The sequence below is a fragment of the Ranitomeya imitator genome, chromosome 5 (assembly GCF_032444005.1).
Source record: "Ranitomeya imitator isolate aRanImi1 chromosome 5, aRanImi1.pri, whole genome shotgun sequence".
NCBI classification, from domain to species: Eukaryota; Metazoa; Chordata; class Amphibia; order Anura; family Dendrobatidae; genus Ranitomeya; species Ranitomeya imitator.
Window position 1 is genome coordinate 244,500,785 of NC_091286.1, and position 17,330 is coordinate 244,518,114.

General features: G+C 43.8%; 1 protein-coding gene across 2 annotated transcripts in view; it reads left to right on the forward strand.

The window, feature by feature from the left end:
• Positions 1–17,330, forward strand: part of MED23 (mediator complex subunit 23) — a 211,329-nt gene that overhangs the window by 161,800 nt on the left and 32,199 nt on the right. For both annotated transcript variants that reach the window (XM_069726015.1, XM_069726014.1), the window contains 3 exons: positions 7,829–8,009; positions 8,135–8,305; positions 16,072–16,288. In XM_069726015.1, coding sequence (XP_069582116.1) covers positions 7,829–8,009; positions 8,135–8,305; positions 16,072–16,288 — 569 coding nt within the window. The remainder of the gene's footprint in view (positions 1–7,828; positions 8,010–8,134; positions 8,306–16,071; positions 16,289–17,330) is intronic.

The window sequence follows — 17,330 nt, forward strand, 5'->3', positions numbered from 1 at the left end:
CAAAGTAGGAAGCCGGTTACTACAAAACAGTACGGCAAGATATGGAAAAAGTTTCTATCTTCATCAGGGGCAAAAATAGGGAAAGAAATTCCCCTTAATTCCATATTAGAATTCCTACAAAATGGGTTGGAGATGGGGTTAGCCACTAGTACCCTAAAAGTTCACGTGGCAGCGTTAGGAGCCCTATTTAATTTTGATTTGGCTTCAAACAGGTGGGTCTCTAGATTCATCAGAGCAGCAGGAAGATCGAGGCCTCTTCCGGTAAAAGTAGTTCCTCAATGGGACTTAAACTTAGTCCTTAAAGCCCTGACTAGTCCACCATTCGAACCATTACACGAATCTACAATAAAAAACCTATCCCTCAAAACAGCTCTGTTAGTCGCCCTCACTTCCGCCCGTAGGGTTAGCGACTTACAGGCTCTCTCGGTTAACCCTCCTTACACACTTTCTAGAGGATAGGGTCATTTTAAAAACAGACCCAGCATATCTCCCGAAAGTGGCTTCAAAATTTCACAGGTCTCAAGAGATATCTCTCCCCTCCTTCTGTCCCAACCCTAAAAACAAGGAGGAACAAACATTACATACACTAGATGCAAGAAGATGTCTCTTACATTACTTAGAAGTCACTAGAGAGAGTAGGGAGGATCCCTCTCTGTGTGTTTCCAGGGTCCCCGGAAGGGGAAAAAAGCATCTAAAGCCACCATAGCAAGATGGATCACGGACGCCATCAGTCTCATACTCGGCAAGTGGGATGCCCGTTCCCGGGGAGGTTAAGGCTCACTCAACAAGGGCAGTAGCAACTTCCTGGGCGGAGAAGGCCGGAGCTTCCATTGACCAGATATGTAGAGCTGCTACCTGGTCCTCACCATCCACATTCTATAGGCACTATAGATTGGACCTAATCTCCTCTTCAGACCTTACCTTCGGTAAAAGGGTTCTGGAGGCGGTGGTCCCTCCCTGAATGTACTATCTATGCAATTCTCTCCGTGGTGCCGTCATGGGCGATCAGAGAAAAATATAGTTCTTACCGATAATGGTATTTCTCTGAGCCCATGACGGCACCCGTACATTCCCTCCCTTCACTTGTGGGTGCTCACATCAAAATAGTGCCATAGTCTATTCATAGTTTTAAAAAAAAGTCACGCGGTATCTTATGATAAACAGTTAAACTTAACAAATGTTTTAGTAGTCTCCCATCGTTCTCTATGTAAAACAACTGATGCAGGAGAGTGGTACCGCCTTTTTATCCGTAGGTTTCCTGTCCTTGGTGGGCGGATCCCCTCTCTCCGTGGTGCCGTCATGGGCTCAGAGAAATACCGTTATCGGTAAGAACTATATTTTTTTCCCGGGTGGGGGGAGATTATACAGTTTCCTTCCGGCCTGGGAGAATATCTCAAACAGCCCCTGGATGCTGAATTGGATCGGGGCAGGCCTTTGGATAGACTTCCCGAACTTTGTAATAACTCCCCTGTGGTCCCCTCCAAAAGAACAAGCAGCCCTGGAATACAAGGCTATAGAACTCAGAACTCATAAACAAAGCTGTTCTTCAGGTTGTTCCTCTTCTAGAAAGGGGGAAAGGGTTCTACTCTCCGCTGTTTCTGGTGTCCAAACCAGACTTCTCTTATTGGACAATCATAAACTTGCGGAAATTAAACGGCTACATAAGAAACCAAGAATTCAAGATGGAATCAAAAAAATCGACCATCAAAATACTGTTTCCAAATTGTTTCATGACTGTTCTGGATTTAAGCAATGCTTATTATCATGTCCCCATTCACAGAGAGTCCCAGATATTTCTCAGGCTTGCAGTATTCATAAAAGGGGAAATAAGGGAGTTTCAGTACAAAGCCCCCCTCTTCAGATTATCAACAGCCCCTCGGGTGTTTACCAAATTAGCAGCAGAAATGATGGCACATCTGAGGGAATAGGACATTTTGATAGTCCCCTATCTGGACGACATTTTAATAACTGCCAACTCTGTTCAACTCAGCAGAGAGCAGCTGGGCAGAGTAATAAATACCCTAGTAGATCTGGCCTGGCTTCTGAACCTGAAAAGGTCAAGACTAGAGCCAAGCACAGCACAGGAATTCCTGGGATTAATTTTGGACTCTCTCTAAAGCAGGAGTGTCATCTCCCAGTATAGAGAAAAGGGAAGATTATAGACCTGGTATCAAAAGCTTCACAGCACCCTTCCATGACCTTGAGGAAGGCCATGTAACTGTTGGGCTCTCTTTCCGCTTGTTTACCTTCAATTCAGTGGACACAGATACACACACCAGGGATCTCCAGTTGGACATACTGAGAAACCAGTTCTTGTTAAAGGGTCACTTAGAGAGCCACATGACTCTGTCTTTAACAGCTATTTGTTCCCTAGATTGGTGAAGAGAAGTCGGCAGTCTGTTACACAGGGAACCCCTTTGGATAAAGGTGTCTCTGGTTACCACCGACGCAAGCCTCATGGGGTGAGGGGACTCACCTGGATGACATGATTACTCAGGGGGTATGGAGAAGCCAAGAGCTAGTGGCGTCATCAAACCAGAAAGAGTTATTAGAAGTAGGTCACCCACTGACACATTTCCTGGACATCATGTTCGTGCTTTTGGACAACCAGGTGGTAGTGGCATATCTGAACCATCAGGGGGTGAGCCAGGTCCCAGACCCTAATGGACACAGCAACCCAGATTTTCTGATTAGCAGAGACCAAACTTCTGTCCCTTTCCGCATTGCACACTCAGGGATAGAGAACCAGAAAGCAGATTTTTTGACAGCTGAAGCAGACCATTTTCGAGGAGATTGTGGACATGTGGGGGGCCCCGGTCATAGCTCTGTTTGCCAATATCAACAACAGAAAGGTGGAAGCCTTTTGTTCTCTAAACCCCAGGGGGCATACGCTAGGCCCTGGAATTACCCATGGAATCAGAGCCTAGTGTATGCCTTAACCCCCTCCCCTTTCCCCCCTCAATTTTCCTCATTCCAGCAGTTTTATGAAAGGTCAGGGAGGACAAGTCAAGACTAATAGCATCCTTCTGGCCAAAAAGGACTTGGTTCTCCTGGCTGAGGATGTTATCTATCACCGATCCTTGGGTCTTACCGGAACTCCTGACCTTCTTTCTCATGTGCCGGTGTTCCACCCTCAGGCAGCGAACCTTCATTTAACAGAATGGAATTTGAGGGGCGCTGTTGAGGGAAAGGGGGTTTTTGCAAAATTTGGTTTCTATATTGCTAACAAGTAGAAAAATTGTGACCACGAGAGCTTGCGGTAAAGACCTGGAGAAAATTCCTGTCCACTTTAGGGGTAAGGGTCTAGGATGGGGTTCCAATCTCTGCGATCCTGGAGTTCCTCCAGAAGGGACTACAAGGCCTAGCAGTAAGCACCCTAAAGATTCAGGTGGCAGTCCTAGGAGCATTATATAACCAGGATATAGCGGGTAATCCGTGGGTGGCACGTTTTATCAAAGCCTCTTCAAGATCTAGACCAATAATCAGCCAGAAGCTGCCACCTCTGGACTTAAATCTTGTCCTATCAGCTCTAACAGGTCCTTCCTTTTGAGCTTCTAGACTAAGTCCCTCTCAAGGTCCTATCATTTAAAACTGTTCTCCTTGTGGCTTTAACATCAGCTAGGAGAGTAAGCGACATCCAGGCTCTATCTGTGGGTCCTCCCTTCACGAATATTCTAGATGATAGGGTTATTCTAAAACCTGACCCGGCCTATGTACCGAAGGTAGCATCTTGCTTCCATAGATCCCAAGAGGTAGTCCTTCCTTCCTTTTGCTCTAACCCTAAGAATAGTGAAGAAAGATTTCACACATTAGATGTCTGGTTCAGTACCTAGAGTCCACCCAGAGGTGTAGGAAGGAAGGCAGGCTCTCTTTGTGTGTGTTCAGGGTCCTAGAAAGGGACTCAAGGCTTCCAAGAGTACCCTGGCGAGATGGATAAGAGATGCTGTAGCCTATTCTTCTAGTGGGAATGTCGTCCTGGAGGGACTGAAGGCTCATTCTACGAGAGAAATGGCAACCTCATGGGCAGAAAGATCAGAGGTTATCAATAGAACAGATCTGTAAGGCCGCCACTTGGTCATCACCTTCCACCTTTTTCAAACCCTACCGACTGGACCTAGCCTCTTCGTCTGACTTAACCTTCGGGAGAAGGGTTCTTCAGGCTTTGGTCCCTCCCTAAGTTACAAATCTCTATAATTCTCTCTGTGGGGCTGTCATGGGGAATAGAGAAAGGCGTAGTTACTTACCGGTAACAGGATTTCTCAGAGCCCATGATGGCACCCATTTATTCCCTCCCATCACGTGTGAGGTGAACACGTTTTTTCAGTTAGTAGTGTGTTCATGTACAATTTACGGTGTTTTTTTTTTTCTGATAAGCTGTACGATACGTTTTTTGTTTTCTTTTTGTCATTAACCGGGAGGCTTTCAGATGCTCTGTAAACCAACTGATGCTGGGGATAGGAACCACCCTTTTTATCTGTAGGTTCCCTGTCCCTGAGAAGCGGATCCTCTTTCTCTGTGGTGCTGTCATTGGCTCTGATAAATCCCGTTACCGGTAAGTAACTACGTCTTAACTAGTGTTGAGCGATACCGTCCGATACTTGAAAGTGTCGGTATCGGATAGTATCGGCCGATACCCGAAAAATATCGGATATCGCCGATACCGATATCCGATACCAATACAAGTCAATGGGACATCAAGTATCGGAAGGTATTCTCATGGTTCCCAGGGTCTGAAGGAGAGGCTAATTCTAGGAATGAGAATGACGTCGCGGCTTCTGATTGGTCGCGTGCCGGTCACATGGGTGGCACGCGACCAATCCGAAGCCGCGACGTCATTCGCAGGTCCTGAAGGCGCTCATTTTAAACAAAGAAGCCGGCCGGTTACCAGCGTGATGTCCAGGGGCCGTCGGAGAGGTGAGCATATCAATATTTTTTATTTTAATTCTTTATTTTACACATCCCTATTGATCCGATACCACAAAAGTATCGGATCTCGGTATCGGAATTCCGATACCGCAAGTATCGGCCGATACCCGATACTTGCGGTGTCGGAATGCTCAACACTAGTCTTAACCCCTTCATGACCTTGGGATTTTTCGTTTTTCCGTGTTCGTTTTTCACTCCCCTCCTTCCCAGAGCCATAACTTTTTTATTTTTCCGTGAATTTGGCCATGTGAGGGCTTATTTTTTGCGGGACGAGTTGTACTTTTGAACGACATCATTGGTTTTAGCATGTCGTGTACTAGAAAACGGGAAAAAAATTCCAAGTGCGGTGAAATTGCAAAAAAAGTGCAATCCCACACTTGTTTTTTGTTTGGCTTTTTTGCTAGGTTCACTAAATGCTAAAACTGACCTGCCATTATGATTCTCCAGGTCAGTACGAGTTCATAGACACCTAACATGACTAGGTTATTTTTTATCTAAGTGGTGAAAAAAAAATCCAAAATTTGCTAAAAAAAAAAAAAAAAAAATTGCGCCATTTTCCGATACTCGTAGCATCTCCATTTTTCGTGATCTGGGGTCGGTTGAGGGCTTCTTTTTTGCGTGCCGAGATGACGTTTTTAATGATAGCATTTTGGTGCAGATACGTTCTTTTGATCGCCCGTTATTGCATTTTAATGCAATGTCGCGGCGACCTAAAAAACGTAATTCTGGCGTTTTGAATTTTTTTCTCGCTACGCCGTTAAGCGATCAGGTTAATTTTTTTTTTTAATTGATGGATCGGGCGATTCTGAGCGCGGCGATACCAAATATGTGTAGATTTGATTTTTTTTTTTTTATTGATTTATTTTGATTGGGGCGAAAGGGGGGTGATTTAAACTTTTATATTTTTTTTTATTTTTTTCACATTTTTTTTACTTTTTTTTTTTTTACTTTTGCCATGCTTCAATAAGCCTCCATGGGAGGCTAGAAGCAGGCACAGCACGATCGGCTCTGCTACATAGCAGCGATCTGCTGATTACTGCTACGTAGCAGAAATGGAGGTGTGCTGTGAGCGCCGACCACAGGGTGGCGCTCACAGCCACCGGCGATCAGTAACCATAGAGGTCTCAAGGACCTCTATGGTTACCATCCTGACGCATCGCCGACCCCCGATCATGTGACGGGGGTCGGCGATGACGTCATTCCCAGCCGGATGCGGTAGTTAAATGCCGCTGTCTGCGATTGACAGCGGCATTTAACTAGTTAATAGGTGCGGGCAGATCGCGATTCTGCCCGCGCCTATTACGGGCATATGTCAGCTGTTCAAAACAGCTGACATGTCCCTGCTTTGATGCGGGCTCACCGCGGAGCCCTGCATCAAAACAGGGGATCTGACCTCGGACGTACTATCCCGTCAGAGGTCAGATAGGGGTTAACATCTTTTTCCTAGGATGTCTATTCATTTGAATTGTCAGTTGTCCAACATTCAGTGAACACCCCATATAGCTCTTGTTTGCACTTTAGGATGTCTATTTATTTAAACACCCATCATCTGCCCTATATTCATGGAATATTTCTTATAGCACTGGCTTGCTCTTGTTATATATTGTTTCACTATTCCATGAATGTTTTGCACTCGTTAATATGTATCTATCCAGGTTGTACAATATCCTACTAGTAGGTAAGGCCTTTTATTTATTTATTTATTTACATAATTTTTGCTCTGTCTCTCCATTATACAAGCCAGTGACTGACAAATGCACAATATTCATTTGATTTTGTTAGTCTGATATTAAACGTATTATTTATAGTTGAAGTATTTCTTATGTACTTACCGTATTTATTATTCAGTAAATACTGTGCACCGACTGCCAGTTATAAAAATAAAGATTTTTCTAAAATATAAGTTACTATGTGATGACACTATCACAAAAAAAACACTAGATGGAGCCGCAGAATCTGACATTTGCCTGATCTTGTTTAGTTCTTTGTTGTTACTTGACTGACAGATTTTTGCACCTTTTTTGCTTTAACTATATGTAAACTAATATTATGAGTTGTGAAAACATATAACTATTTGATTGATTACCACTTCTGTCTTTGTTAAAATAACCCCCTTTAAAAAAAATTTTTTTTAAATTGTCTGTTTTTATACTAATTTTTATTTATTTATTTTACTCATCTATATAGCGCCATTAATTCCACAGCGCTTTATGGACCTTATCGTCACTATCCCCGATGGGGCTCACAATCTAAATTCCCTATCATTATGTCTTTGGAGTGTGGGGGGAAACCGGAGAACCCGGAGGAAAGTTGCACAAACACGGGGAGAACATACAAATTCCATGTAGATGTTGTCTTTGGTGGGATTTGAACCCTGGACCCCAGCGCTGCAATGCTAACCACTGAGCCACAGTGCCACCCATATATTCTTAAAGGGAACCTGTCACCCCTAAAATCGAAGGTGAGCGAAGCCCACCGGCATCAGCGATTTATCTGCAGCATGCTGTAGATAAGCCCCTGATGTATCCTGAAAGATGAGAAAGAGGTTAGATTATACTCACCCAGAGGCGGTCCCGGTTCTGTGATGGGCGTCGCGGTCCAGTCCGGGGCCTCCCATCTTCTTACGATGACGTCCTCTTCTTGTCTTCACGCTGCGGCTCCGGCGCAGGCGTACTTTGCCCTATTGAGATGAGATAAGCCCCTGATGCCGGTGGGCTTAGCTCACCTTCGATTTTGAGGGTGACCGGTTCCCTTTAAGATGTTGGGTTAAATGCTGAGTTGGAATGGACTTCTTATACTGCATGTAAAGCACACAAGAACAGGACAGTGGTTGAATTCTGAGTAGGTGCAGATCTATGGCATGCTCAGTTCCTCAGGAAGTGTTTTTGTTCCTTTTCCCCAGGGTTCTGGAGAGAATTGGTGCCAGAGCTCTTGTTGCTCATGTCCGCACATTCGCAGATTTTCTTGTGTATGAGTTCTCTACCTCAGCCGGCGGTCAGCAGCTCAATAAGTGCATCGAGATGCTGAATGACATGGTGTGGAAATACAACATTGTGACATTGGACAGGCTGATACTGTGCTTGGTAATGTATTCTGATTTTTCACCTTGCTTGTCTTGGTCTGCTATGACTTGCAGCGGTTATTAATGAGGGCAAAGAAATCAAAGATATGTATATAGCTGTATCTATTTTGTGTTCTTTCATCCCAGGCCATGCGCAGCCATGAAGGAAATGAAGCCCAAGTGTGCTACTTTATAATTCAGCTACTGCTTCTCAAACCAAATGACTTCAGAAACCGTGTGAGTGACTTCGTTAAGGAGAACTCCCCAGAACACTGGCTGCAGAACGATTGGCATACCAAACATATGACTTACCATAAGGTAGGGGAAAATTACAGCCTTCCATCATACAGAAATGTGTATTGGTCTTCACACATAATGGAGTTTTCATTACTCTTTCATATTGCTTTTAACTACCAGACTTGTGTGTGTTTTAGGGCGAGTTTCATGTGTCAAGTTGTGTGTTGAGTTGTGTGTGGCGACATGCATGTAGTGACTTTTGTGTGTCGAGTTGCTTGTGACAGGTTAGTGTAGCAAGTTGTGTGCAGCAAGTTTTGCGCATGGCGAGTTTTATGTGTGGTGCTTTTTGAGTATGTGCAAGTTTTGTGTGAGGCAACTTTTGCATGTGTTGCAACTTTTGTGCATGTGGCAATTTTTCCGCATGTGCAAGTTTTGCGTGTGGCGAGTTTTCCGTGAGGTGAGTTTTGCACGTGTGGCAAGTTTTGCATGAGCATAGTTTTGCATGTGGCGAATTTTGCGCGTCGAGAGTTTTGAGTGGCGACTTTTGTGTTTCGACTTTTATGTGGCGAGGTTGGTGTATGTGTGGTGAAATGTGTGCTGAGGGTGGTATGTGTTCAAGCACGTGGTAGTGTGTGGCGCATTTTGTGTGTGTTCATGTCCCCGTGTGTGGTGAGTATCCCATGTCGGGGCCCCACCTTAGCAACTGTGCGGTATATACTCTTTGGCGCCATCGCTTTCATTCTTTAAGTCCCCCTTGTTCACATCTGGCAGCTGTCAATTTGCCTCCAACACTTTTCATTTCACTTTTTCCCCGTTATGTAGATAGGGGCAAAATTGTTTGGTGAATTGGAAAGCTTGGGGTTAAAATTTCGCCTCACAACATAGCCTATGACGCTCTCGGGGTCCAGACGTGTGACTGTGCAAAATTTTGTGGCTGTAGCTGTGACGGTTCAGATGCCAATCCCGCACGCACGCACGCACGCACGCACGCACACACACACACACAGCAATAGTGCAAGTTCCACCACTTAAAAAGATGAGAGGCGTCTGTAATTTACATCATAGGTAGACCTCAACTATAGGAGACAAACAGAGAAAAAAAAATCCAGAAAATCACAGTCTGCTTTTTTATCATTTTATTTGCATATTATGGTGGAAAATAAGTATTTGGTCAGAAACAAACAATCAAGATTTCTGGCTCTCACAGACCTGTAACTTCTTCTTTAAGAGTCTCCTCTTTCCTCCACTCATTACCTGTAGTAATGGCACCTCTTTAAACTTGTTATCAGTAGGGTTGAGCGAAACGGATCGTTCATTTTCAAAAGTCGCCGACTTTTGGCAAAGTCGGGTTTCATGAAACCCGACCCGATCCCTGTGTGGGGTCGGCCATGCGGTACGCGACTTTCGCGCCAAAGTCGCGTTTCGTATGACGCGCTTGGCGCCATTTTTTCAGCTAATGAAGGAGCGTGGGCAGAGTGATGACATAGGTCTTAGGGGCGAGAGAGAGAGAGACACAAAAATCCCAGAACCTGGGACCAATGTAACAAGGCCTACCATAAGTAACACACTACGCCACCATGGACTCAGATCCTACAGTGCCAGACGTGTCCCACTGCTTAAGCCAGTACATGTCCGGGCCCGTCTGAAGTTTGCTAGAGAGCATTTGGATGATCCAGAGGAGTTTTGGGAGAATGTCCTATGGTCTGATGAAACCAAACTGGAACTGTTTGGTAGAAACACAACTTGTCGTGTTTGGAGGAAAAAGAATACTGAGTTGCATCCATCAAACACCATACCTACTGTAAAGCATGGTGGTGGAAACATCATGCTTTGGGCCTGTTTCTCTGCAAAGGGGCCAGGACGACTGATCCGGGTACATGAAAGAATGAATGGGGCCATGTATCGTGAGATTTTGAGTGCAAACCTCCTTCCATCAGCAAGGGCATTGAAGATGAAACGTGGCTGGGTCTTTCAACATGACAATGATCCAAAGCACACCGCCAGGGCAACGAAGGAGTGGCTTCGTAAGAAGCATTTCAAGGTCCTGGAGTGGCCTAGCCAGTCTCCAGATCTCGACCCTATAGAAAACCTTTGGAGGGAGTTGAAAGTCCGTGTTGCCAAGCGAAAAGCCAAAAACATCACTGCTCTAGAGGAGATCTGCATGGAGGAATGGGCCAACATACCAACAACAGTGTGTGGCAACCTTGTGAAGACTTACAGAAAACGTTTGACCTCTGTCATTGCCAACAAAGGATATATTACAAAGTATTGAGATGAAATTTTGTTTCTGACCAAATACTTATTTTCCACCATAATATGCAAATAAAATGTTAAAAAAACAGACAATGTGATTTTCTGGATTTTTTTTTTCTCAGTTTGTCTCCCATAGTTGAGGTCTACCTATGATGTAAATTACAGACGCCTCTCATCTTTTTAAGTGGTAGAACTTGCACTATTGCTGACTGACTAAATACTTTTTTGCCCCACTGTATGTATGTGTGTGTATATATAGATATATATAGATAGATAGATATAGATAGATATATATATATATATATATATATATATATATATATATTTTTTTTTTTTTTTTCATCATGTGAGCCAGTTTCTTTGTAGCGCTTGATGGTTTTTGCAACTGCACTTGGGGACACTTTTAAAGTTTTCGGACTGACTGACCTTCATTTCTTAAAGTAATGATGGCCCAGCGACTTAGTATACAGCACAGAGCCACGTAGTATATTGCCCAGCGACGTAGTCTACAGCACAGAGCCACGTAGTATATAACACAGCCCACACAGTATATAACAGTGGCCACGTAATATCTAGCACAGCCCACGGAGTATATCACACAGCCCACATAGTATATAACACTGCCTATGTAGTATACAGCACAGAGCCACGCGGTATATAACACTGCCCACATAGTATATAGGAAGGTGGGCACCATATTCCTGTTAAAAAAAAAAAAATAAAATAATTAAAATAAAGTTATATACTCACCCGCCGGGATCGAATCCAGCGAGGCTCTGGCGCAGGCGATGAGCGCGCTGCTGCCGCCATCTTCCGTTCCCAGGATGCATTGCGAACTTACCCAGAGGACTTAGCGGTCTCGCGAGACCGCTAAGTCATCTTGGTAATTTCTCAATGCATCGCTGGGAACAGAAGATGGCTGCAGGCGCGAGCGGCTTGGCGGACAACGGAGGGTGAGAATAGCAGGTTTTTGGGTTTTTTTTTAAATTATTTTTAACATTACATTTTTTTACTATTGATGCCACATAGGCAGCATCAATAGTAAAAAGTTGGGGACACACAGGGTTAATAACGACGGTAACGGAGTGCGGCATAACGCGGTCAGTTACCGCCGGCATTAACCCTGTGTGAGTGGTGACCGGAGGGGAGTATGCGGGCACTGACTGCGGGGAGTAAGGAGCGGCGATTTTCTTCCAGACTGTGTCCGTCGCTGATAGGTTGTGGCAAAACAGCCACGCCCAATCAGTGACTTGGATTTCCATGACAGACAGAGGCCGTGACCAATGAATATCCGTGACAGAAAGAAGGACAGAAAGGCGGAAGTGACCCTTAGACAATTATATAGTAGATATTTTATATATATATTCTTTGTTTCTCCAGCAGTCCAATGGTAGAGTAAAATATACCTTTTTATTTATCCATTAACCCCTTTCTGCCATTGGACGTAATATTCCGTCCATGTGGGGTGGGCCTTAATTCCCAAGGACGGAATATTACGTCCAGCGCGATCGGCCGCGCTCACGGGGGGAGCGCCGCCGATCGCGGCCGGGTGTCAGCTGCTTATCGCAGCTGACATCCGGCACTATGTGCCAGGAGCGGTCACGGACCGCCCCCGGCACATTAACCCCCGGCACACCGCGATCAAAGATGATCGCGATGTGCCGGCGGTGCAGGGAAGCATCGCGCAGGGAGGGGGCTCCCTGCGGGCTTCCCTGAGACCCCCGCAGCAACGCGATGTGATCGCGTTGCTCCGGGGGTCTCCTACCTCCCTCCCTGCAGTAAGTCCCGGATCCAAAATGGCCGCGGATCCGGGTCCTGCAGGGAGGGAGGTGGCTTACCAAGTGCCTGCTCAGAGCAGGCACTTGGTAACGCTGCACTGCTCTCAGACAGATCGGTGATCTGTCAGAGTGCTGTGCAAACTGGCAGATCACCGATCTGTATTGTCCCCCCCTGGGGCAAAGTAAAAAAGTAAAAAAAAAAATTTCCAAGTGTGTAAAAAAAAAAAAAAAAAAAAAAAATCCTAAATAATGAAAAAAAAAAATATATATTATTCCCATAAATACATTTCTTTATCTAAATAAAAAAAACAAAACAATAAAAGTACACATATTTAGTATCTCCGCGTCCGTAATGACCCGACCTATAAAACTGGCCCACTAGTTAACCCCTTCAGTAAACACCGTAAGAAAAAAAAAAAAAAAACGAGGCAAAAAACAACGCTTTATTATCATACCGCCAAACATAAAGTGGAATAACACGCGATCAAAAAGACGGATATAAATAACCATGGTACCGCTGAAAGCGTCATCTTGTCCCGCAAAAAACGAGCCACCATACAGCGACAACAGCAAAAAAATAAAAAAGTTATAGTCCTCAGAATAAAGCGATGCAAAAATAATTATTTTTTTCTATAAAATAGTTTTTATCGTATAAAAGCGCCAAAACATAAAAAAATGATACAAATGAGGTGTCGCTGTAATCGTACTGAACCGAAGATTAAAACTGCTTTATCAATTTTACCAAACGCGGAACGGTATAAACGCCTCCCCCAAAAGAAATTCATGAATAGCTGGTTTTTGGTCATTCTGCCTCACAAAAATCGGAATAAAAAGCGATCAAAAAATGTCACGTGCCCGAAAATGTTACCAATAAAAACGTCAACTCGTCCCGCAAAAAACAAGACCTCACATGACTCTGTGGACTCAAATATGGAAAAATTATAGCTCTCAAAATGTGGTAACGCAAAAAATATTTTTTGCAATAAAAAGCGTCTTTCAGTGTGTGACGGCTGCCAATCATAAAAATCCGCTAAAAAACCCGCTATAAAAGTAAATGAAAAAAATGTATTTATTTCCATTTTCCCATTAGGGTTAGGGCTAGGGTTAGGGCTAGGGCTAGGGTTAGGGTTAGGGTTAGGGTTAGGGCTAGGGCTAGGGTTAGGGCTAGGGTTAGGGCTAGGGTTAGGGCTAGGGCTAGGGTTAGGGCTAGGGCTAGGGTTAGGGCTAGGATTAGGGCTAGGGTTAGGGCTAGGGTTAGGGCTAGGGTTAGGGTTAGGGCTAGGGCTAGGGTTAGGGCTAGGGTTAGGGCTAGGGTTAGGGCTAGGGTTAGGGTTGGGACTAGGGTTAGGGTTAGGGCTAGGGTTAGGGTTGGGGCTAGGGTTAGGGCTAGGGTAAGGGCTAGGGTTAGGGTTAAGGCTACAGTTAGGGTTGGGGCTAAAGTTAGGGTTAGGGTTTGGATTACATTTGCGATTGGGATTAGGATTAGGGGTGTGTCTGGGTTAGAGGTGTGGTTAGGGTTACCGTTGGGATTAGGGTTAGGGGTGTGTTTGGATTAGGGTTTCAGTTATAATTGGGGGGTTTCCACTATTTAGGCACATCAGGGGGATCTCCAAACGCGACATGGCGACCGATCTCAATTCCATCCAATTCTGCATTGAAAAAGTAAAACAGTGCTCCTTCCCTTCCGAGCTCTCCCGTGTGCCCAAACAGGAGTTTACCCCAACATATGGGGTATCAGCGTACTCAGGACAAATTGGACAACAACTTTTGGGGTCCAATTTCTCCTGTTACCCTTGGGAAAATACAAAACTGGGGGCTAAAAAATTATTTTTGTGGGAAAAAAATTTTGTTTTATTTTTACGGCTCTGCATTATAAACTTCTGTGAAGCTCTTATTGGGTCAAAGTGCTCACCACACATCTAGATAAGTTCCTTAGGGGGTCTACTTTTCAAAATGGTGTCACTTGTGGGGGGTTTCAATGTTTAGGCACATCAGTGGCTCTCCAAACGCAACATGGCGTCTCATCTCAATTCCTGTCAATTTTGCATTGAAAGGTCAAACGGCGCTCCTTCCCTTCCGAGCTCTCCCATGCGCCCAAACAATGGTTTACCCCCACATATGGGGTATCAGCGTACTCAGGACAAATTGTGCCACAACTTTTGTGGTCCAATTTCTTCTCTTACCATTGGGAAAATAAAAAATTTGGGGCGAAAAGATAATGTTTGTGAAAAAAAATGATTTTTTATTTTTACGGTTCTGCATTATTAACTTCTGTGAAGCACTTGGTGGGTCAAAGTGCTCACCACACCTCTAGATAAGTTCCTTAGGGGGTCTACTTTCCAAAATGGTGTCACTTGTGGGGGGTTTCAATGTTTAGGCACATCAGTGGCTCTCCAAACGCAACATGGCGTCCCATCTCAATTCCAGTCAACTTTGCTTTGAAAAGTCAAATGGCGCTCCTTCCCTTCCGAGCTCTGCCATGCGCACAAACTGTGGTTAACCCCCACATATGGGGTATCAGCGTACTCAGGACAAATTGTACAACAACTTTTGGGGTCCATTTTCTCCTGTTACCCTTGGCAAAATAAAACAAATTGGAGCTGAAGTAAATTTTTTGTGAAAAAAAGTTAAATGTTAATTTTTATTTAAACATTCCAAAAATTCCTGTGAAGCACCTGAAGGGTTAATAAACTTCTTGAATGTGGTTTTGAGAACCTTGAGGGGTGCAGTTTTTAGAATGGTGTCACACTTGGGTATTTTCTATCATATAGACCCCTCAAAATGACTTCAAATGAGATGTGATCCCTAAAATAAAATGGTGTTGTAAAAATGAGAAATTGCTGGTCAACTTTTAACCCTTATAACTCCCTAACAAAAAAAAAATTTTGGTTCCAAAATTGTGCTGATGTAAAGTAGACATGTGGGAAATGTTACTTATTAAGTATTTTGTGTGACATATCTCTGTGATTTAATTGCATAAAAATTCAAAGTTGGAAAATTGCGAAATTTTCAAAATTTTCGCCAAATTTCCGTTTTTTTCACAAATAAACGCAGGTAATATCAAAGAAATTTTACCACTATCATGAAGTACAATATGTCACGAGAAAACAATGTCAGAATCACCGGGATCCGTTGAAGCGTTCCAGAGTTATAACCTCATAAAGGGACAGTGGTCAGAATTGTAAAAATTGACCCGGTCCATAACGTGCAAACCCCCCTTGGGGGTAAAGGGGTTAAAAGTTCCAGATTTCTTCAGTTACAATATTGCATATATTCAATCCCTTATGGACGACCTGTTTCGACACCACACGTGTGACATGTATGTTTATGTATGTTACGGTTTCTTAGCTACTTTCACACATCAGTTTTTTTGCCTTCAGGCATAATCCATCTATTTTTGGATCCGATGCAAAGAGAGAATATGAATGCAGGAACGGGGCATGCTCAGTGCGAAGAAAAGGAATGAATCGGTAGCCGGATCCAGTCAATACACCACACGTTTCATCCGTTTATCGCTGGAACCGTCGCTGGGCATTTTTTCGCCGACAGAAAAATCTTTCATATGGACGTTTTCTCCGTCCGCCGGAAAATACATTTTGGACGGATCCGGGAAAAAAACGGATGAAACGTGTGGCCATCAGGCACAATCCGGCGTTAATACAACTCTGAGAAAAAAACTGATCCGGTGGAGAAAAAAAAGGATCTGTTTTTTTTTTTCTAAACTCGCCGGATTGTGCCTGACTGCAAAAACCTGATGTGTGAAAGTAGACTTATTGAGTAGATTGCTAATTTTTCAATTTCATTTTTTTTTTATAGAAATACCCTGAAAAGCTTTATTTTGAAGGCCTAGCAGAACAAGTCAATCCACCTGTCCAGATCCAGCCACAATACCTTCCAATCTACTTTGGAAATGTGTGCCTTCGTTTCTTGCCAGTGTTCGACATAGTCATTCACAGGTTTTTAGAGCTGCTTCCAGTTTCAAAGTCCTTGGAAACACTACTTGATCATCTTGGAGGCCTGTACAAGTTCCATGGTTAGTGTTGGTATCTTATTATTTTTCCATTACCATATAAGTCAAAGTACAAACAAGCTTTCAATTTCAGCATTTCTGTTTTTGTAAAGGAAACCAATCTGTCCCATGTTGGCCACATTATGGTCTGTTTAGGTTCCATCTGGGTGTCCATTATTTTAACTGGAAAATTAGTGCACTAGCTTGTTTTCATGCTTCATAACATAAAAGGTATTCTCAAAATCTGGAAGTTACTCCCTATCATTAGAATTATGGTTTAACATCTCGATTGCTGAGGGTCATACCGCTGGGACCCCACTGATCTTGAGATTTGGGGCTCTTCTCATGTGAGTGGAACTGATCGATCAAGCGCACTGCCTCTTAATTCTTTATTTATTGGACTATTTGAGATAGTCATGTGCTGTGCTGTGCTCAGTTGATATTTGGCTCTGCCATAAGAATGAATACAGCAGCAGTGCACTAGATTGACCACCGCTCCATTTAGTTCTGAAGATTGATGGGGGTCCCAGTGGTGGAACCCTAGTCTTTAGGAAGTTATCCTATATCCTGATGAGGGGGATGACTTTCACACCTGAGAATTCCTCTTTTAAAGGGATCAAAATAATCAACCCTAATAAGCCATATATTGGTATAGAGGCCCTAGAAAGTTGAATATTTTGATATCTGCGGTCCGTCGAAATATTCCAGACAAATCCCAATTATCCTTCATATGGAAATAAGATGTCATGATCTCTGTGTGAGACGGCTTTCAACGAGTCTGCATCTAGAGCACAGTTTAATGCTTAATAATACATCTGTATGTAAATTCAATCCCTAGCTGCATGTGACATCAGGCTCCATTCATGAAATCTTGAGTAGGACGCAGATCGCCATGGCACTTGCTTCTGCGTAGTGTTCTGAACTTCAATGGACACTTGATTCATCTTCCTTTTGCATGGGCACCACTCAGCCACAAAAAAGGAAATTGAAGCCATTGCCTATAGGGGGTAGAACACTGCACAGAAACAGTGAACGTCACACTTTTGAGATTTCATCTATTGCGTCT